The 21,903-nt window shown below is 38.8% G+C and overlaps 1 protein-coding gene across 1 annotated transcript in view; it reads left to right on the top strand.

Annotated features, from left to right (window-relative positions):
• Positions 1-12,037: 12,037 nt before the first annotated feature.
• Positions 12,038-21,903, top strand: part of LOC104461143 (CWF19-like protein 2) — a gene marked incomplete at both ends in the record, with an annotated part of 19,112 nt that continues 9,246 nt past the window's right edge. The window contains 7 exons of the mRNA XM_010072620.1: positions 12,038-12,148; positions 12,860-12,982; positions 14,403-14,510; positions 17,083-17,202; positions 18,690-18,783; positions 19,918-20,033; positions 21,549-21,903. The exon at positions 21,549-21,903 is cut by the window's right edge and continues 385 nt beyond it. Coding sequence (XP_010070922.1) covers positions 12,038-12,148; positions 12,860-12,982; positions 14,403-14,510; positions 17,083-17,202; positions 18,690-18,783; positions 19,918-20,033; positions 21,549-21,903 — 1,027 coding nt within the window. The remainder of the gene's footprint in view (positions 12,149-12,859; positions 12,983-14,402; positions 14,511-17,082; positions 17,203-18,689; positions 18,784-19,917; positions 20,034-21,548) is intronic.

Raw genomic sequence — 21,903 nt, forward strand, 5'->3', positions numbered from 1 at the left:
ATACTCTGGAAGTAAAACTTACTTAGGACACCATTATTCTACTCTACCTTTGCTTCTCAGTTGATGCCACTTGTATAGCAAGCTATGCGTGGTCATCTGCTGTTCTCTTAGAATCATAGAACAGCCCTGGTTGGAAGGACCTCGAGAGATCACCTGGTCCAACCTTTTGTGGGAAATTGGGCCTAGATGAGGTTAGCTAGTGCTCTGTCCAATCACGTCTTGAAAATTGCCAGTGATGGGAATTCTACCCCTTATCTTCTCCATGTGGCTCCCTCCTGGTGAAGAGAGAGCCTCTGCCCTCTTTATAGTTGCCCTTTAAGTACTGGAATACTGTCATGAGGTCCTCCCTCAGATGTCTCTTCTCCAGGGAGAAAAAAACCAACTCCTTCAGCATTTCCTCATAGGGCAGGTTCTCCAGCCCTTTGATCATCTTTGTGGCCCTCCTTGGACCCTCTCCAGTTTGTCTTTGTCTTTCTTGAATTGTAGGGACCAGCACTGGACACAGTACTGCAGGCGTGGCCTGACAGTAGGCGCTGAGTAGAGTGGGATGATCATATCTGTATCTCTGCTAGTGATGCTCCTGCAGATGCAGCGCAGGATCGGATTTGCCTTTGTTGCTGCAACAGCGCATTGGTGATCCCCACGCAGCTTATTGTCCACCAGGACCCCAGGTCCCTTTCAGCAAGGCTGCTCCCCAGCCACACAGATCCTAGCCTGTACCAGGCTCTTGGGTTATTCCATCCCAGGTGCAGGACCTTGCACTTGTCTCTGTTAAACTTCATGCAGTTCTTGCTTGCCTGCTCTTCCAGCCTCTCTAAGCGTCTCTGTAAGATGTCTTGCCCTTCTGACATGTCTGCCTCACCGCCCAGTTTGGTGTCTTCAGCAGACTTGGTGAGGGTGTGTTATGGGTTGTCAAACCACGACAGGGTGTTTTCAGTCCCATCATCCAGATCACTTATGAAGAGATTGGGCAGTGTGGGGCCCAGTATTAATCCTGGGGAACCCCACGTGTGACAGGCTGCCAGCCTGAGTAAAAAACATTGATAAATGGTTACTTTTTGTAAAAGCCTTTTACAGTGTCAGGCATCATTGCAGTACTTAATTGAATAATATTTTTCCTCTTATTTGCTTCTATTTGCATCAGCACCTTAACATGAAAGAAAAGCAACATCTTTGAGAATGTTTAAAATTCTTGGTATAACTTATTCCTTGCAAACATCTGTGGATGATTTTTACTTCTTTTGTTCATACCTCTAAAATACTGTTAGAGATGTGGCATTAAACACCTTTGTGATATTTTTATAGTAACTGGATTGTGATATTAAATATGCTTCAATCTGTGGAAAAGGTAGGGAATTTGTGTTTAGCCTCTCATTGTGTTTAGGTAAGTCTCAATCTGGGGAGGTAGCAAAACTGAGAAAGGAGGTTTGGTTGCAGTAGTGTTGGAGAAATGCCACAGCAATGAGCCAGAGCTAGTCTCGTAGAGAAAAGGTTGAAGTTGGGGATGAGACCATTTATTTATACAGAGGATGTGGGGGCAAAAAAGGTTGGTTTTGGCAGAGTTTGAGTTAGTACTAGAAAGCATGATATCTTGCGTCTAGGGGTTACACACTACTGTTATGATATGTCTCAAGAGGTCTTTAATAATGTAACTTCATAGGTGCTAACTCTTAGTGTTCATACATTCTTGTAGGTTTAGATGCTGCTCGTCAGCTTTGTTGAAGAATATTAGAAAAACTGGTTTGGAGGGTTTAGAACCCGATGTTTTTACTTATCAATAAGATGTGTTGTAATACAAGGTATGTATATAGGATTTGTGATCTTTTTCTTTGATTTGAACAAGAAACAGACCATCATTTTATTGTTCAGCATGTTTTTAAAATGCCATGAATACAGATTACTCCTAGATGAAAATCTTAAAAACATTTTGTGCAATACTAAATAAAACCAAATGCACAACACTAATTTTCTGGAGGAGGGCCACCCTAATTTTCTGTGTACAACAGTGGGCTCAGTGTTGACTTTTACAACTCAAGACTGAAAATGGGGAAGTAAATAACTATATAAAGATGCTACATCATTGCTCAGACAAAAGCTAATCAAGTGTTAGAAGTTAATGGGAAAGAAACAAAGAACAAAGACGTGACTGATTTCTGTATAATACCAAATAGCTTATGCAATCCTGGTCCCAGCAGCTCAAGGAGAACTGAGCAGCCTTGGAGAAGGTGGGAAGAAAGGTGTCAGAGATGATCCTGGTACAGACTGTCCAAGGAGACTAAAGGTTTTGAGATGGGGAAAAATAGGCTGAAAAATTTTTTAAAAAGCATGAAGTGATATGGAGAAGGGAATAGAAAGTTGCTATCTGCTTTTTCTTTCAAAAAAAGAACTAGGTCGTATTAAGGGATTTGCAGGTAGCCATCTCAGAGCAAACAAAATAAATGAATTTTCAGATGATGCACAGAGAACTTGTAGGGCCTCTTGTATAGCATATTGCAAAGACTGACAATTCAGTTATATCCAGACAAGAATAGCTTAAAAGCAAAAATATATGTTTTAAGTTGCTTCATATATAAATTAAAAAGCTGCTGAGCATCAAATTGCTAGAGGATACAGGAATACTTTGGAGATGTCTCACTTTGGGCTTAATCCTGTATCTACTTTTGTCAGCTTCCCTGGACGTTACTGGACATTTTTCAGCTAGGGTACTGGCTTAGATTCTCAGTTCTGAGAATGACTGAGTGCTGAGAAATTCAGTACAGGGAAGCAGGATGGAGTGTGGTTTGTGAAATACTAGGCACTGTGGTTTTACAAGTCAATTTTTTTGTGGAATGTAGGAAGGGGTCTTGAGACAATGACATGGTTTTCTATAGAACTTAACCGTGAGAGGTGCATGGTCCCTGTATGGCCATTGAGAAACTTCTGCAATATGACTTTTCAGCCTCTTACTGAAAGTGCACGTTATTTTGCCACGGTGTTATCTTTCCACTTCTGAGCAATGTAAAGCTAAGGCAGACTCCATGACTTTCAGGGATTCTCCTGGACTGTACATGAATGGTCAGATAGTTTTCATTGCTGTTGCCTGTGTACATACATCATATGTATATCTTTGACATATTTCTTTTCCTTGGAGTAAGAAGAGGACATGTTGAAGGCTAGTAGTTCCCCCCCACCCCCCTTTCTGTACAAGAGTTTTAGAATGTGTTAGCAAAAGTGTATAATAGTTATTTTATCCTCTTCAAGTCAATGTGGGACAAAGGAGGCTATAGACTTTTCTTTATCCCTATTTTGACTGATAAATACATTTAGGAATGAAACTTTTTTTTTAAACTCATTGCATGTTTCCTCTTCCCATTTATGGACCAAATAACCTAACATTAAGGTATGTAAAAACCAAAAATTTTCAAGACTTCATGTGTAGCTACTCTGTTATTTCTGTGCAAAATCAATTTAGCGTTTTGTAATATGGAAGCATAAGGATGTCATAGTTGCCATGTCAGTACTCTACTGTCTGCTTTTCAGAAATGGAACTGACTTGCCGCCACCTTTTTGCTGACAGAAGAACATTTCTGTCTCCCTTGAAGCTGGGAGATACTGTAACTTGCAAAGCCTGGAGATGGAGATATAGATATATTCTATATCTGTATGCATATATATAGGATATAGAAATATATGTAATAGGTACTAGTACTTCAGATGTGGTGATGTAGTACCATTTAAACCAGCATTTGATAAAATGGTTAAATCTTCTATGTTTAGTTCAAGTAATTGGTGTTGTCCCCATTAAGTATCACACATCTAGCATTAGTCATTACTTAGCTAAGTTTGAACTCTGTTTCTGTTTTTTATATTTTGAACTTTTCTTAATAAACTCTCTTTTGAATCAAATTAAAACCAGGTTTTGTTACGAGCAGGCAAGAAAATCTTTCTTTTCCTCTGTCCATTCAGATAAAAAAGAAAGCAGAAAAAAAGACCCTCCTCTTGGGGGTAGTCTGCCTGAAGTTTTACACAGGAAAAAAGTTGCAAATGGCAAATTAATCGGTAGGGTTTTTTGCTTCCCTGCTTCTTACTGGGGAAGGAAAACCAGTCCTCACTTGAAGGAAATTAAGTATTTTTGAAGTTTATGAACTCCTAAAGATGTTCATCTGTTCATTAAAATATGTATGTTATTGGTAGGATCAGCAGGTGAGAATGAATTTATGTCTTAAGTGTACTGACTTTCTCTGCTTTACTTAGGTGACTTTGGTTATGGTTAGATTGCCTTCTGCTATAGTGGTGGAACTGAACTAAGAGAAAACTACGGCAAAGCTTTATCTCAGTGCATTTTGACCGTCTTTCTTGCAGGGCAGAAAAAGAGATGCGAAAGAGACTTTTCACATGTGGCTAAAGTAGTCAAGACAGTTACTTGGTGGTTGCAGTCTTGGAAGCTCCTGCTTTTTGCTTTGGGAAAGACACTTGGGAAGCTGCGTAGATCTTTGCTTCTGATAATCCAAGAGGTTTGCAGAAATCACTGTACTTCAGCAGTTCTGTTTCTGGAAAGATGAGATGTTCAACCAACTCACCTAAAGGAGCTTTTAGTTATTAAATATTGGAAATTACTAGTCTGTCTTCTATAAAGTATGTGGTTGGGGATAAGATAAAAGGGAGCTCTAACTCTGGTTCTCGATGGTTAGAACAGTGAGGAGTCTGAGACAACCTTCACCACCCCTTCAGAAGTAATTCTCCCCAAATCACTGAGCTCAGTAGAAGAATCTGGGATTAGCTCACTCTTCCAGATTCCATATCCGCAAAATCAATACATAGTAGATCTTAGAACGGTTTATAGAAATAGAATGGTTTTCTGTTGTACCTTTTACTTTTAAAACAAGCTGAACAGAAGAAGTTTTTTCTTGTTACTGTTTCATGTTTTTTTGCCGGTTATGAACTTACACTTCTTTTGAAGAGCTGAAATACCATCCAACTCATTGACTGAGGTTTCTCTTTTAAATTTTGGAAACACATTCTTCTGTTTGTGTAGTATGTCCTCCCAACTGCTTTGGTAAAACCTGGCAGCTGGTAATGTTTATGATAATGATCAGTAATCAAATAATTAAGTGTTGACATGCAAATTGTTATTAAGCTCCAGAAATAGCGTCTTGTTTTGATGAGTACGATAGTTCATGATGCTACTGTTTTAGTTTGCAAGCTTAGAACGAGAAAATAATATGATGGGTGTTTTGGTAAGTGCAGGACTGTGTACTTTTCCTAGGCGTTTTTTTTTTTTTTTTTTTTTTTGGTAAAAACTAGCAATAATTCAGTTTTGTATTATTCTTGCATCTGTGCTATGACATGGTGTTTCTGTACTTCAGGATTGCTTTTCTGTTACTTTTTTTCTTTTTTTTTTTAATCGACTTTGAGTCTGTCACTCCTTGGTCTCCGAGGGTGATGTGATTTGACCATTACTTGTGCAGAAAATCCTGTCTTTTAATTGTTAAGGATTACTGATAGATTACAGGTTTCTCTTGATAGGAGTACATATTGATTTAAACAAAAAAAACCTGAGTGTAGGTAAATAAGACCTCACTCAGTGTTTTAAACAGATGTGTTCTTGAAACAGTGTAAATAAAATGACACCTTGAAACAGGTTCATTGCATAAACAAGGAATCGTGAATATAGTTTTACTTATTTAGGTTTCTGAAAAAAATGATTTGGGATATGCCAACCATTGTTTTTTCTGAACATCTTGTTTGATGCTTTTGACTTAGACCTCTACCTTTGTTTTACATTTTTTGATTTATTTTATTTGAAAGTACAACCTAAAATTTAATAAATCCCAATGTGTAACAATGCCAACTGAGTTCACTGTATTTGAGCTTTAAACAAGCAGTGAAATCAGCAGGTTTTCCTGGTGAAGTTTGATCAGGTGTTTCCTCATAAAAGCCTTACCATGGGGTTGTTGCAGTGATTAGTATTTGTGGGGGTGATGGGATGCTTTGGCAGTATTTTACACTTCAGTTTTAATTGGAAAGTTACAGAAATTTCTCCTTAGACAGAAATTAATAGCAATACATCACCGCTAGGGGTTGTAGAGCTGTTTTTTGTTGGAAGTTGCTTCTGTGCTGTGATACTAAGGACCTCCTTTTTGTTCCTTCCCTTTTAAATCCTTTATGAAGTGTTATATCCCTGACTCTCACTGTTGAAGGAAATAAGCATGTCAGTGTTACTATACACACTTAAATCTTGGTGTGATATTAGGAGAGTAGCAGCACTGAGAAATGAATATTGTCTTTTCACAAAAGGTTTTCAGACTTTTGACAAAGCATCTCTCTATGCATTTCTGCAAGCAATATCTTTGATTTAACAGACAGGTCATTCTAGAAGGTGGGTGATGAAGACAGATGTCTTCATTATTATGTTCTGTAAGTCTGTCCTCTGTAGCTTGCTGTGCCACAGGAGTGGAGAGGAAGAAGAGCTTCACAAGAAGCTTGAGTAATTTAAGTGATGGTTGTTTCAGTGACCTGTCCTCTGTGCCTTTTGGCAGGCGACAATGACAAAGAGCAGTGATGTTTCCAGCTGCCCCAGCTGTGTCTGGAGGAGGTGGAGGTACAGGCAGCACTCTGACTCAGTTGTGATTGTGCAAGCTGGAAGCTAAGCCCTTTCTTGTGTTTCCACTGCCGTCCTCTGTGGGAAGGCTTCATGGATGTAACAATAATTGGAATACTGAGGGCAGAAAAACCAGTCTAAGCATTCATGAAAATGTTTTACTCAGGTGGAGTACTGGTATGAGAACATGCAAGGAAGGGTATGTTCAGGTTCCCTGAGCTCTAGGGTGATGGAAGCTGGGAGGGTAGTACAGGCAGCCCTTCTCGTAGGTGAATGTTGTAACTGGTAAATAAGCATGGGAGATGGTCCTCACATTAGAAATAAAAGTTCATTGTTTAGATTTTGGGTGCTTTGTGTTGATGTCTGAAGGACTGAACTAGGTTTTATGTCTTTTGAGTTTATCTAACAGAAAGCTGTTGCCAAAAGGAGTTTTTCCCCACTTCTTCCTCCTGTTCCCTTCTTCCGCAAAGTGCATGTTGTTTTGCCTCATTCCTTGTGCTTAAACTGGTAGCCTTGATGACCTTACCAGAGGGCCAGCTTGGAAGCTGGATCTGCAGGAAGCTGCACCCTGCTCTTGGTGGGATTCATTTTGTGTCAGGGTAGTCCTTGATGTCCCTTAAGGCCAGAGTGCAGGGACAGGCCTGTGCAGCAAAGGTGGTGGGAACATGTGGGTGGGAGTGTGAAGAGGAGAGGTATGGGAACAGAGCCCTGCTCTTCAGTGGCAGGTAGCCATTAGAGCAGCTTACCTGTTGATCTCTGTGTTGGATGTTTTTGTCACGCTGTATGTATCTGGTGTTGTGCTATGGAGTTTCTTCTGACAGCTTTTTGGAGAAAAAGGGAATTTTTCTTCTTTTGGATGGAAAAGTTGGTTTTTGAATGGTGAGGATTATAATCTGAAGAGCTAGAGATTGATCACAGTTCAAGATGGGAAACTGAATGATCTCTGTAGTGGTATGGAAAATTTTCTCTGGCCTTGGTGAGAGCTGAAGTGGTACGTAGAGTTGGGGTCAGGAAAGAGCGTTGGTCAGGGTTTCTGTGGGCTGCGGAGGGAGTGTTTTAGCCTCCATCCCTAGATCAGGCATTTCCACTTCTGGACATCTTTGTGGGACTGTCATGTAACAACTTCCATTTATTGTATGACCTAGACCTTGGCTGTTGGCAGTGTCTTTGATCTTTTCTGCTTCTTCCTGGGGTGGAAGGGTGTAATTTTTACAGCTTGTGGTGTTTGTGTCTGCAATGTATTACAGGCTGTTTGGAGCAAGTTTTATTCTTCATTTAGCAGATAGTGTTGTCAGCAACTATGCAGGCTGGCTGTAATGACCTGCCTAATGAACACCAGAAAGCACTTTCCCTGAAATTGGTTTCCTTTCTCATTCAGATGGGACTGTGAAATCCAAGACTACAAAGTTTAGCTTTGTTCACCTTGGCAAACATTTGCTAACATAGTACTGTAACATAATTACTGTTTTTATAGCATCTTACCAACAGACCTTTCAGAGTGCTTTGCCAGCATTATACTTCACCTCATGCTTGCTGAGAAGGAGACTATGAGCAACTTATTAGGGTGTCGCGGAAGTAAGTAATGTAGCACGATGCTTGCCCTTCTTGACAGGTTGTTGGTTGTAATGATCTTCTGTATTCGTGTGTAGCATGCACAGTAGTTTGCATAATTAATGCATTACTTTGAAATAGAGGTATGTCAGAAACGTGGCATCCTATATTTACGGAGAAAAAAATTAAAAATATTGCAGTGGTGAACTAAAATGTACCTAATGTTAAGTACTTACCTGTAAAAGGGAAGGGATAAATTGTTGGATATTTTTGTGGTATCGTAAAGTATTAATGAACTTTAATGTGACCACTTAAATACTTGCCTGGTTTCTTTCTGTTTATTCTTAGATTTAATGAAAGGTATAAAAGGAGCTTTTCTACCTTAATTATAATGTTAACTTCACTTTATGCAGTTCATATAGATAACTTTGGTAACGTGCAGGAAAGAGTAATTTTTTAAAAATATACCTGTTATTATAAAGAAGGGTAAGAGTGGGTAAGGGTCCAAGTGGAGACTGTTGACAATCGGTGTTCTGCAGGGGTTGGTATTGGGCCTGGTGGTGTTCAACATCTTTTCTGGCAGCATGGACAGTGTGATCGAGTGCACCCTCAGCAAGTTTGCCAATGACACCAAGCTGTGTGTTGCGGTCGACATGCTGGAGGGAAGGGATGCCATCCAGAGGGACCTGGACAGGCTTGACAGGTGGGCCCATGCAAACCTCATGAAGTTCAACAAGGCCAAGTGCAAGGTCCTTCACTTGGGTCAGGGCAACCCCAAGCACAAATACAGGCTGGCTGGAGAATGGATTGAGAGCAGCCCTGAGGGGAAGGACTTGGGGGTGTTGGTTGATGAGAAGCTGAGCATGAGCCGGCAGTGTGCACTTGCAGCCCAGAAAGCCAACCGTGTCCTGGGCTGCATCAGAAGAAGCATTAGCAGCAGGTCAAAGGAGGTGATTCTCCCCCTCTACTCTGCTCTCTTGAGACCCCACCTGGAGTACTGCATCATGCTCTGGGGCTTCCAACATAGGAAGCACAAGGACCTGTTGGCGCAAGTTCAGAGGAGAGCCACAAAGATGATGAGACGGCTGGAGCACCTCCCTTATGAGGACAGGCTGAGAGAGTTGGGGTTGTTCAGCCTGGAGAAGAGAAAGCTTCAGGGAGACCTTAGAGCAGCCTTCCAGTACTTAAAAGAGGCCTACAGGAGAGATGGGGAGGGACTCTCGATCAGGGAGTGTAGTGATAGGATGAGGGGTAACAGTTTTAAGCTGAAAGAGGGTAGATTTAGATTAGATGTTAGGAGGAAGTTTTTTATTGTGAGAGTGGTGGGGCACTGGAACAGGTTGCCCAGAGAAGCTGTGGATGCCCCATCCCTGGAGGTGTTCAAGGCCAGGCTGGATGAGGCTTTGAGCAACCTGGTTGAGTGGAGGGTGTCCCTGCCCATGGCAGGGGGTTGGAACACGGTGATCTTTAAGGTTCCTTCCAACCCAAACCATTCTATGATTCTATGATGATTCTATTCTAAATCTTCCTAGACAGGCAAAGAGCATATTAAATGAAGGCATGTTGACAAGCTGATCTTGATCGGTATTTATTTGAGGTGTTTATAGATTTATATGCCTAAGTGATGCTGAAGGGTTGGAAGGGATTAGTTGGCTCTACCTGCAGTTCTTTCTCAACCCAAAGTGAAATGGAGTATGCAGAAACCCTGGCTTGTTCACAGCCTAAATCTTGGTAACATGGAGGAGCTTACTTTTGGAGCAAAGAAGTTTGGAATCTGTCGTGTTTTTCCTGTGTAGAACTGTATTCAATTTGGCTTTATCTCTGCTGTTTTATCTCTGTCCAGTTATAATCTTAAGCTTAAGTTTTGTGTATGTGGCTTGTAGACACTTTGTGAGTTGCATAGTTGAGGTTATTACCCTTCACTTCTCCATGATTGTGGCATGCTTAGTTACTTTATTTTAGTCAGGTGAATATATTTTTAAGACAGAAGGGCCATTGTTGTCTGTATGGACTAGAACAGAAAATAGCAGTCAGTGATTTCCACATGAACTTCCAAGAGTGTGGTCCCAGTTGGGTAGATGTCTTAGGGTGGGGAGGCGGGGAGGGTTAGCCAGTGAGCTCTCTGGATCATGCAGAGGTAGCAGGAAACATACCTGCATTTTTTGGAGTCCTGGGTGGTTTTGATGACCCTATGTTATGCTTAACAGCTATTTCGCTCTCACTGAATTATAGTCCTGCTTACTCTCTTGTTGTTTTGTTTATTTATAAACTTGAAAACTGTTTTGATATCAGAGTAAAGGTCTCAATGTGCTCTTAACTCATTCTTTCTTTATCCTTACCTTTTGAATTTTAACATGTAGCATTCACCCTTGTAGACTCTCAGCTTACTTCTAGAGATGGAAGTCTCAGTCTTGGCTTCTTTATTTGAGCTGACTTAAACTATTTTTTTTGTTGTTTTGAAATTAAGAAGTCTGAGTAGCATCCTTGCTTTGCTTGCATTTAGGTGTGTTAGAAAGTTTTTCACCTGGGGCTTCTAAGAAAGTAGACGATTAAGGTTTAAAAGAGTGCTTTGTTTGGGCACAGATTTGCAGTGGTTTTTTTTTTTTTTTGTTCTTTTTGCCACTTTCAGTATTCCTAACAACAATATTAAAAAATACAGGAGCTTGTTTTCTATCAGTACAAAAGCTGCAGATTTCCTTCTTGGCATTATTAAAAAAGAGAAACTGGCCCATGGTAAGAAGGTTACTGTCATGTGCAGTGCGGAAGCCTGTATCTTGACTTTGTTACAGAGAACGAACCGCTGACCAGGAAGAAAGACTCCAACTGTTTGTTTAATCTCCTGAGATTTTTTAATATTAGCCTTTTTAAAACTATGTGATCTCTTGGCTTACGATTGAAAACTTGCTGGTAAAACTCAGTGTTTCAGGATGAAAACCAAACTCCACCTTTAGTTTTTGCTTTGACTCTAGTTATTTAGAAAAAAGTCCATGAATAAACAAAAAAACAAAAGCGAGCTCAAACTTGCAAGACTTGCCTCACACGAAATCAGGGTTGTAGCAACATAAAATAAGTTTCCTCCTTTTTAATCAGGTGTGGTGATATGTTGCACTTTTGGATAAAGAGTTTTCTAGTGGCAAGTTATATTTAAGTAAACTTACTTGTGAAAGTCATGTTTCTGTGAAAGTAATAGAGGAGACTTTGGAGGCTGAAAAGATCATTATTTTATTGATGTGGTTTATAGACATCCTTTTCAGGAATTGAAACTGTCTGCAGTGATTATTATTTTTTCATAAGTAGTAGTAAAAGTATTTCTAGTTTTATCTCTGTAACCAGAAAGGGCAGAACATTCTGCAGCCCAAAATGCTAATCCTTGTGTACTGGTTGAGAGCATAGACTACTGCAGTTCCAAGTTTTGTGCCTGGCTGAGATATTTCCAAAGTTGAATGTGCACAAAGATAGGCTCACTAACTTCTCAAATTGATAGATAGTGAGCTGTGCTTTCCGATGGAGTAATTGCCCAGATAATTTTTTGAAACAGAAAATCAGAAGTCCTCTATATCGTATCATACGCAGGTCATGAAGGTTGTAAAAACAGAAGACTTCTCAGAATGAAAAATGGAAGTTGAATGTCTCCGTGTCACTCTTATTTAAGATGATAGGATGAAATTGGTGCTAGAGGAGGTGCAAAGCTGTAGCTTGAGAAAAGAGGGTGCATAATAAGTTTTAGTTGAATTTCCCTTTTAACATGTAATCCAAGTGTTTTTGTTGCAGTTCTCTGAAAGGGAAAGTTCTCAAGTACAGTTCTCAACATTATGTATGGTTGTGTCAGTGTGGCTGACAGACTTGTGGCTGTAAGCAAATGCTACTGAACTCCATCTGTTTATTTTTCTTCTCTGTTCATCTTAGGCCAAAATTAGGTACGAAAAGAAGCAGAGGCATGAGCTGCTAAAGCATCTACGAGGTGACGATACATGGTTGCTTGATGATGTCAATGAACGTTTGGAACAACTGGAAAAGGTGACTGAACCATAAATAATTGAATTGTGTTGTTAGCTTTACAGTATGTTTGTATGAACAGAAGGCTTTGAGATGATCTTTAAAATCCTTGTGATTTCTGAATTCTTCATGCAAAAGTATTAGCTTTATTTGAGTGGAAATAATCTTTTACTCACAAAGAGGAAAAAGTTCTGTCATTCAGTTCCAGCTTTTAATTTCTACCAAATGCGGAAGAGCAACCACTGCCAGACAAGAACAGTCCCATGGGAAGAAATCTGGAGGTTATAAGGCTTTGTAGCTGTCCCGTTTGTGGTCATTCAAAGGAGAAACCGTAATGGAACCTCTGAATACCACATCCCTTAGTATTAGTGTAGAAATCTGTGCAGTTATGTCAACAAATGACAGATTTGTTTTGATGATGCAGTGATTCCCAAGGAAATAGATTTGACCAAAATAAATGTAGTGTAGAAGATATTCTGTGTATAGTTATAGTGCCTTATTTCCCATGAAAAAGATATTGAGAGGGGGAAGAAAAGTTGGTTATGGATGTCGGGCATGTCCTCTCCCACAGCCCAACAGAAGAGACAGAGGGTAGTGGAAGTAAAATGTAGCTATGTCCAGCTGTGTGTATTTTACGTTTTTCGGTGTGGTTGGGTAAGTAGGTTATGATTTTTTTTCTTGTATGTGAGTGATTTGGTTTGCTGGATCTCATTTACAAACATTTACTTGTAGGAACATTCTGTGCAGAAAAAAAGGAAAAAGGATAAGCATTCCAAAAAAGCTAAGAAAGAAAAGAAGAAAAATAAGAAACAAAAATCTGAAAAGAAGGATGACTTAGTTGATGATAGTTCTTCAGTAAGTAAGAAACTTTAAAATGCTTCAAATGATGTTTTTAAAACCTGCACCATTTTGGTCTCTGTGGGTACACATGGTTAGTAAAATTAAGTCTCATTCTTACCATTGTCTATTGGGAAAAACTGTGGCAAAGTTTGTCTTTTTAATATACTGAATATTTAATACATTTAAAATATGCTGTTATGTGAGGGCTTATGAATTTTGTAATATTGAATTCACCCATTAGAAACTAAGGTGTTTATACTTCATCAGAGAGAAGTTGGAAAAAACCCCTCGTTCTAGGATAGAGTGGGGAAAATTCATAGATTCCCTGTAGTCAGTGCTATATGGTAGAATGATATATCTCAAATTGCAAATACTTGACTTTGATTTTAAGCATGAGCTACTGCTGCGTCTTTCAATGGATGTTCAACCATGGAAACTCCCAACAACTTGGGACTTGTTATGTGAGTCTGAATGGAGGCTCAGACTTGTGCATTTGAATCTGTAGACAGATGCCTTCACATTGAGGGGCGCTCTGGCAAAACAGTCCAGAGGCTGCATTAGAAATGTGGGTGCTGCTTTCTGGCCACATTGTGTAAAACATCCTCCCAGCATTTTGGTGCAAGTCTGTGATTTTTTTCTTTTCAGAGAGTCTCTTTTACTGAGTGAAGGACTATGCAGTATGATGAAATTTATTTTCCAGGGGCTGATATCAGAAGTGAACTATGCTTTTCAGTGTGGGAAGTAACCTAAGCCACAAATGTCCCACATTTCCCATAGGAGTCATCAAAACCCTTCAGATCATATCAGTGAGTCTCAGGATACAGCACAGTCCCGGCTGATACCTTCAATCCAAAGTCTATTATTCCCATTGCAGGTTCATGTAAATAGCAAAGAAACTCTGTTCAATGGGGTTCTGTTTGCTTCAAGTGTAAAATCTCAGTGCACTGTTTGCAAGTGTGGTAAGTTGGATATGAAAATAGGAGGAGGTAGCATGTGCAGTGCTTTATACTGTGCTGTTACTCGTTACTGATTTTACTTTTTTAATGTAAAACATACATAGTAATTTAGATTTTTTAAATTTTGTTTTTGTAATGCCATAAAAGCAGTTAGTTTTGGTTTTGTTTTTATTCTGACAATTTTAACTTCAGCAGTGTTATGCTAATAAACTGCCAGTATGAATTAGTGTTACATACTGTGATGTGCTCATTAAGTATGGTGGAATCTTTTGATCATGAAGGAACAATCTCCTATGGGAATATCAATATGCTATTTTTATTACCAGTATTTTAAAATAATATACAGTATTATATTAATAATGCTTAGCAATCAGCATCACTTTTGATTATCAGGAGTCTTGGTAAGTATTACATTTTATCAACATATTATAGTATGTTAAAGTGTTATTATTATTCTTTACATTAAACTCTATTTTTAGGATTCATCAGTTGAATGGGTTGAATCAACTGTGTCACAGTCAGATATCACAGAAAAGGCTTGGAAGGTCAACAAGCAATCAGATGCTGTGAAAGAACCCTCCCTGCAGGTGAGCAGTCTGATAAGTCCTCCAGAAATTAGTTCAGCATGACCAAAAGTGAAACGTGCTTAGGTTTCTTGAATGGCTCTTTTGCAGTGTGTTGAACAAAACCTATATTACAGACAAATGTCCTTGTTTGGCTAGGTAAATGTTACATTTCAGTCATTGGAAGACTTCTCTACCTAGTGGTTGCTTAGTATTTACCAAGGCACTACACTTAAAGTTGCCTGACACCAATTACTTTTGTGATGTTTTGAGGCTCTAGCAACTTAGCTTGATTTTCTTGAAGAGGTCAGCTTAAAGGTCTTGACTAGATATGTTATTTTTTCTACTTAATTTTGGTGGCTTATTCTACAATATAATGAATTTTTGCTTCTGTGGTGCTTAAAGAGGTATAAGGACAAAAAGTATAGAACTTTTTGGCCACAATATTTATGGAATCAATGCCTCTTTGGATCTTCCTAGGTGAATTCTGTTCCCAGTAAGGAGTGTTTCTTCTGGAAAATGGAGTCAGTCTGAAATGAACTGCTGTGATTTTAGTAACACAAATGTAGTCACATATCATCCTCAGTTGTGTGAAATTATGATTTTTAATTGTCTTAATTCCACACCTGGAAAAAATCCCTGTTTCTCATTCTGAATTTGTGCATTTTGTTAAGAGAAATAAAAAAGATCTCTGAATCATATCTGTGTTATTGGAAAAGTATAAACTATTGAAATGTAACTCCTTGTTTATGTCATGATGATTTATATTATAGTTTTTGTCCAAACATTTCTTGTATAATGTGCATCCTGGGTTTGTCTATTTTTGGACAGATAGTATGCTTTTGAAAGGAATTTCCTGGTCATCCCTACTTTTTGTATTTTGGCTCACATTATGACGAAGTCTTGGAGCATGTAAATCCATTTCCTGTTGGATTAAACTAAATTAGAAAGTATGTTCTTAAAGTGCACCTGAGGTGTTCGGTGGGACCCGTCTCGGCATATAGTCCATAGAGCTTAATTAAAGAAACAAAAAAATCCCCTAACCACAGATCTGAAGCCTATATAGAAGACAGAGTCAGGACAAGGCATAATGGTTTTAAGATGAAAGGGTAGCTTTAGATTAGACAGTAGGAATAAAAGTTTTACAGTGAGGGTGGTGAGGCACTGGGACAGGTTGCCCAGAGAAGCTGTGGATGCCCCATCCCTGGAGGTGTTCAAGGCCAGGCTGGATGAGGCTTTGAGCAACCTGGTCTAGTGGAGGGTGTCCCTGCCCATGCAGGGGTTTGGAACTAGATGATCTTTAAGATCACTTCCAACCCAAAACACTCTGATTCTGTGATATGATTCCGTGATTCTTTGCAGTGGTGCTAAGGGATGGGACCAGAGGCAATGGGTACAAACTGAAATAGAGGAGCATCAGAGAACAGTGTTTTACTGTAAGGATGACCAGGAATTGGTGCAGGCTACCTGAAGAGGTTGTGGAATCTCCATCCTTGGATGTATTTACAAGCTGTCTGGACATTGTCCTCAGCAACTGGCTCTAGGTGGCCCTGCTTGAGCAAGGGAGTTGGACCAGATGACCTCCAGAGGTCCCATGCACATCCACTTCTGTTGATCCATGTTGCTTGCTAATGTGGGCATAGATACTATTTAATCACTTAAAGATGGATTATTTTTCAGTTCTTCTTTTTCTTAGATGAGATCTGAGAAGTGGAATGTTGTGTTTCACCTCTGAAACTCTTGGGTGTGTTGCCTAATATGATTTTTAAATAACAGAAGTGTGACATATAGCATCTGTTCTGATGGACAACTCAGACTTGAACCCTGCTGAAGATACGAAAACTCTTCTGCAAGGACCTGTTTCTAAATAGGTGTAATCTTGTCATTTTGGTTGCTATACTAGCCACAGAAGTGTTCTGAATGCTTGTTTTTGCAGAGTAGTTGTTTATAATGTGTATCTCACTGCTTGCTTTTGAGGCTTCAGGTTTTGTGTGTATAAATAGGCTCTTTATATGCTGCTTTTCTTTAGAGAGTGGCCCTAATTTTGAAAATGTCCTTGGTCTGGCTTAGGTTTTGCAAATGCAGTTTTCTACCTGTTGTTGTGGGTGCAGTTCACAGAATTTAGATGTGTAACTGTTTAATTTGAGGGTGCAGTTAATGCCTTGATATCCGAGGTCTGGACTACGCTCAGTTAGTCATTGCAGATTTTGTGTACGCTAGAAGAGATGTAAGAGGTCAAGTCAGAATTAGCAAGATGAAAATGAATTGCTATAGACGTAGAGTGTTAAATGAAGCAAATAATAAGCAGTCTGTACAGCTTGCATGTTTACTAATGTCTTAAATACATTGTGAAGATGTATTTCAAATTACAGAAGGACATTTATGAAATTTCTTTGTGTAAGTGAATTTTAAAAGACTGAAAGAATGAGGTTCTTAAAATCATGTTTCCTCTTCATTGAAGTATTTCATATGTGTTCATAAAATGTGTACTTTTTATTTGAAGTAACATTTGTCAGGAGTTGCACTGGTTTGGTTTGTACCTAAGCCATGTTTTTGTTGGAAGTATGAACGCTGATTCTTTGTGTTTATTTTAAAGAGAGAAGAATGGATGAATTTAGACTTCATGTCATTGAAAACCACGTCAGTAGCAGCTGTCAAAGGTGAAAGACAGAAAGAAAAAATACTGGAACGTCAGAAAGCTCAAGAAATAGAGCAGGTAGGAGGAATTAATGTATCAGCTTTTTTCTGCATCTTAATACATTTTGTGTGGTGAATGAACCAATGAATTGTTTCAAATAGGTAAGCCTATATAGTTTTTAAACTAATGCCTGATGTTTTGTGGGACAGTGATTTTAATTAAATTGATCAGTTGTTTGTTCTCTTTGGGCTGGGAAGGGTTCATACAGCAGGCTGATCTTGCAGAGAAAAGCCTTTAAACTACTTTCCAGGTAGGAGAAAGCCAGTTTTGTTTGTACTAAGTTCTTGTAATATTTCAAGTGCTTCTGAGCTGTTTTACTTAATGACAGACCTGGTCTCGCCTTCTTCCCCATGGTGTGTGTGAAAGGAGCACCATCGTTTTGTGTGATAAAAGCTTACCTAAGTTACTGTGTGAAAGCGTAGGGTGCTGTTTTTTCCTGAAGAAGGAATTCACAGTAGTTACTGTGCCTTTCATACCGCAGTTGTGCATGACCACATGGGTGTATCAGGGTCAGGCTGGGGAAGGGGTTGCTGTCATTAAATTAGTTCTTTTTACAATACAGTTGCTGGCTGCTTCATCTGTTCATTCAGCTCCTTAAGTGCAGTGTCGTCTGATATGAAAACATACTTTCTGATCACTATCTAATATTTACTTGTTCTCACATCTCATAGTAGGCTATTTGTTGCTGTTAGGTTTTCCAGTTAGTTGTTTTGTGGCTAAGAACCACGTTGACCTGGAGCGCTGTTCTTGTGTAGTATGCGGTGCTTTGGTTATTGCCTTTTGAGAAGAGATTAATCTTTTTGGTTTTTTCCCCACCTATTTTTTTGCTGAACATATTTTCTGAACTGTTGAAGGACCACTTAGTGTAGAGATCTCAAATCACCAGAATGTCAGCATGTATTATATGGTTCATGACAATTTATATGTATTCTTGATCCGAGAAGAATATGATTTTTATAGACTCTTGCACCTGACCACTTGCTCTTTATGCAGATTTATACTTCTGTGTTTTCTACACCAGAATGTCTGTCCTTTCTTTGATACCCAAAACAATGTGTACAACAGATGCATAAAGCATGATAGGTGTGGTGATGAGTTGATGATACAACATAGATAAATTCAAAATTTTGTCAGTGCTGGAATACCTCATCAACCCTTTTCTGCAGTGGACTTCCTTGCGTGCTTTCACCTTGAGGGTGAAAAGCAGTAACATGAGGTAAAAGTAAGACCCTCCGTTAACAGCAGTGCTTCATACACAAGTGCACATTACTGCTACACTGGCAATGCAGTAAAATAGTAAAACTGCTTCTGTGTAATAATGGTGCCAGCTAAGCACATGTTTGAGAGCTTTGACTCAAGATGGAAAATTATGTTTATTTCTACATGTCTTTAGATAGCACAAGTTATAGCTGTTCTGTTCCCACATAAGTCTCACAAAATGTATCAAATATTTTAGAAAATACAAAATGTATGCTATGCACATATTAATTTTTTTTCTGTTTTAGGCCATGCTGTCTGAGAGAGAACTCAATCCCTATTGGAAAGATGGTGGCACAGGTTTGCCACCAGAGAAGGATGAAGCAGCTTCAGTTAAGAAAGGTAAACAGCAACTTTTAGTAATTATCTTAAATTTCTGTCTCTAGTCTCTGGTCTCTGTTGCTAACAAGTTACTACTAATGTTGATGTCAAGGGATTATGAATAAACATGTAACAAAGTAAAATTTGGACAAAAGTTCACTAGTGAATATTGGGTTAATACCATAGTATGCTGTTTTGCAGAATTTCTCTTCATTGGTTTTTAATCTTGAGTGGTTTGACCTTCAGTATTTTTACAGAAATTCTCCATTTTGAACTGATTAAAGGAAAGCATGATTTAACCAAGACAAGAGAAATTGTTGTCATCTCATTTGGTTCCTTTCATTCCATTACACAGATTATAGTTTTAAAATATTAAACGACAGAAGTCTGAGTCACGTTAAAATGAAGTACGTTACAGTTGCAGTTTGTGAAAAAAATGATTTCTGTAACCTTTTCACTTCTTTCCTTACCCTAGGGTTATCCTGCCTATTTCCAGCAAGACCAGTTAGAAAAATGTTTTTCGTAATGTCATGAAACGCTTATTGTGCAATCAGAAGGGTCCTTATGTTCTGTCAACAGAGAACAGTAGCATCCCTGGCTTTTCTCTTTGGGAGCCTTTTCCTGGGGACAGTGTCCTGCAAACCGTTAGCCTCATGCTCACTTTTGGGAGTCACAGAGATTAGCGGTCTCTTAAGAGGTGACAGGCATTAGTGAGTGTGTGTCCTGAATGTTAAGACCTCTGGTAGCTTCTCAGATTGAAAGCAATGGGTTACTCATTAAGGGGAATGTACTTGTTTGTATGCAAGGGATATGCTGAAGAATGGACATAGAAAGTGGAAACACTGTAAAGGTTCTTTAATTTAATAAAAAAACCCCACAACTTCTGGTATGCCACTCCTGTCTTGGAAACTGCTTGTTGTGTTCTATGATAAAATGGAGAAGCTTAAACTAAATCAGTGGTATTACTGAGGTATAACCAGCATTAACTTATACAAACATGTAATTGTATTATTATGTTCTTTCTATTTTTATTTTGTGTCCCTTCAATTTTTACATTGACCTTAGGTGAATGTTTAATGTCACATACAGAGTAAGGTTAAATAGGAATAATTACTGAGATACAAAATTACAACTTCTCATTGTTTTCTACTTTAGTTACAGTGGTAGAAGATGCTGGATTAAGTTGGTTACGAAAATCACACCAAAGGATGAAGGAACAGGCTGAGAGAGAGAAACGAAATTTTGAGGAAATTGTAGCTGAGAGATATGGGGTAAGGATCTTCAATTAATTTTTTTCATCCTAATAGATACTTGGAAAAGGTTACTTTCATGTAAAGGCACAAATGCTTAATGTGTGGTGTAAGACATAAGGAAAGAAGCAGAAAAAAACAGCCTCTGAAGCTTCTCTCAAGTGATGAAGAATTTAAAGCTACACAGCTTTTTGTGTCTTTTTTGGTAAATATTTTTGACTATATGGGATCTTATAGCAAATTACTTATCTTCTGCATCAGGAGGTTCAAATGATCCCAGTTACAGAGTACCTGAGTGCTTCCAAAATTATGATGTGTACTAGAAAATATATTTTCTTCTTCTTTATAATGCATGTTGTGATAATAATAATGCCAAGATAATTTGGAGAGCTGTATTAAATTTTACCAAATATGAATCTTCTGTTCGCTTGTGATCTGCTCAGTCCAGATATATTGAGAAAGCTGCTTGCTTCTGAAGAGTTTAAATGTCTACAAAATTTGTTTTTGATAAGACAATCTGCCATAACAATATTAACTCTTTAAAGCCTTCCCTCCCTACATATTATATTATTGTCTTTAAAAGCATTGGTCAAAGGGGTGGGGTGTTAAATCTTGGCCATAGTGTTACATTTAAGTTTTCTGTGGGTTTTTGATTAGGTTGGTTTGGTTGTGGAAATCCTGGAAAAGACTTAATATTATGGTCTTTACACTGAATTATAGTCACTCCTGAGTGGTGAATGCAACATGGTCAGCACTGGTAGAAATTATTCAGTGCCAATAATAGTGAAGAATAATATTTTTAAGAAACAAGACACTAGAGTTCAAACAGCATGAACCACTCTGGCTGCTGAAATACAGGATAGTGAGCAAAAGAGATCTCTGCCTGATTTGCTTCAGTATGTAATTTTCTGAGGAGAAAAAAAAAAAAGTAATGGTGGCTTTTAATTCATCTGAAAAGAGGGGAGAGGAAAATTCCACATTTTGCATAATTGCCTAATGGATAGAGTATTTATCCAGAAAGCCAGAGACAGGGGTTCAAAGCCTGTTTTAAGCTAAAGATTTTGAACCCACTCTCCTGTGTTTTAAGAATTTAACTAGATTGTAAAATGGTTTAGTGGGAATGTCCATTGGCTGAGCATCTGGTGAGCGTAAATGCAAAGTTCATGAGCAGGAAAGAGGAAGCCTTTCACCTTAGCTCAAGCCCTTAACCTCCAGGTTGCCAGGAGGAGACAGTTTTGAGGCTCTGATCCCTGTTACCAGGAGTGCTTTAGCACTTTACATGAGAGCTGCTGGATGAAAGTTAAAAATAGTCCACGAGAAGGGATCAGAAGGCCTTCCCAACAGAACATCTTAGACACGAGGCTATAAGTTCCCTTTTTGTACAGGTCTTCCTTTCCACTCCATGGCTCATGCCTTGCCCTTTGCACAGTGACTCATTTTCACAGAATGGTGCCTTTTTTGTAGTGCTTTGTAGGGAGCTTCACGATACCCCATGATCTTAAAAGCAGTATGACTTTTTTTTATTCTTTTTTATAGTCAATGGAGGCATTTCAGTCACGACTAGAAGAAGCTGAAAAAGTTGCATCCAGAAAGGAAAATTATCATAGAAGTGGAAGATGGAAGAAAACTGACTATTCAGAAAGTGACAAAGAGAAGAAAGAACAGTATATGAAAAAGGAGATGCCAGATGAAGATGATAGAAACAGGAACATGTCTGGAGGCTGTACTAGGGAGAAGTATGGCAAGGGATGGGTGCAAGATGACAAAGGTTACAAAAGAGATATGGCAAGAGAAGACCAAGAACGTGGACACAGTAGCACGGACTCAGAATTGAGAGGCTACAGCTTCAAAGCAGAAAAACACTCCGATGAAAAACGAAGTCAGGGAAAGA

The sequence above is a fragment of the Pterocles gutturalis genome, unplaced genomic scaffold (assembly GCF_000699245.1).
Source record: "Pterocles gutturalis isolate BGI_N339 unplaced genomic scaffold, ASM69924v1 scaffold18552, whole genome shotgun sequence".
Taxonomy (NCBI): Eukaryota; Metazoa; Chordata; class Aves; order Pterocliformes; family Pteroclidae; genus Pterocles; species Pterocles gutturalis.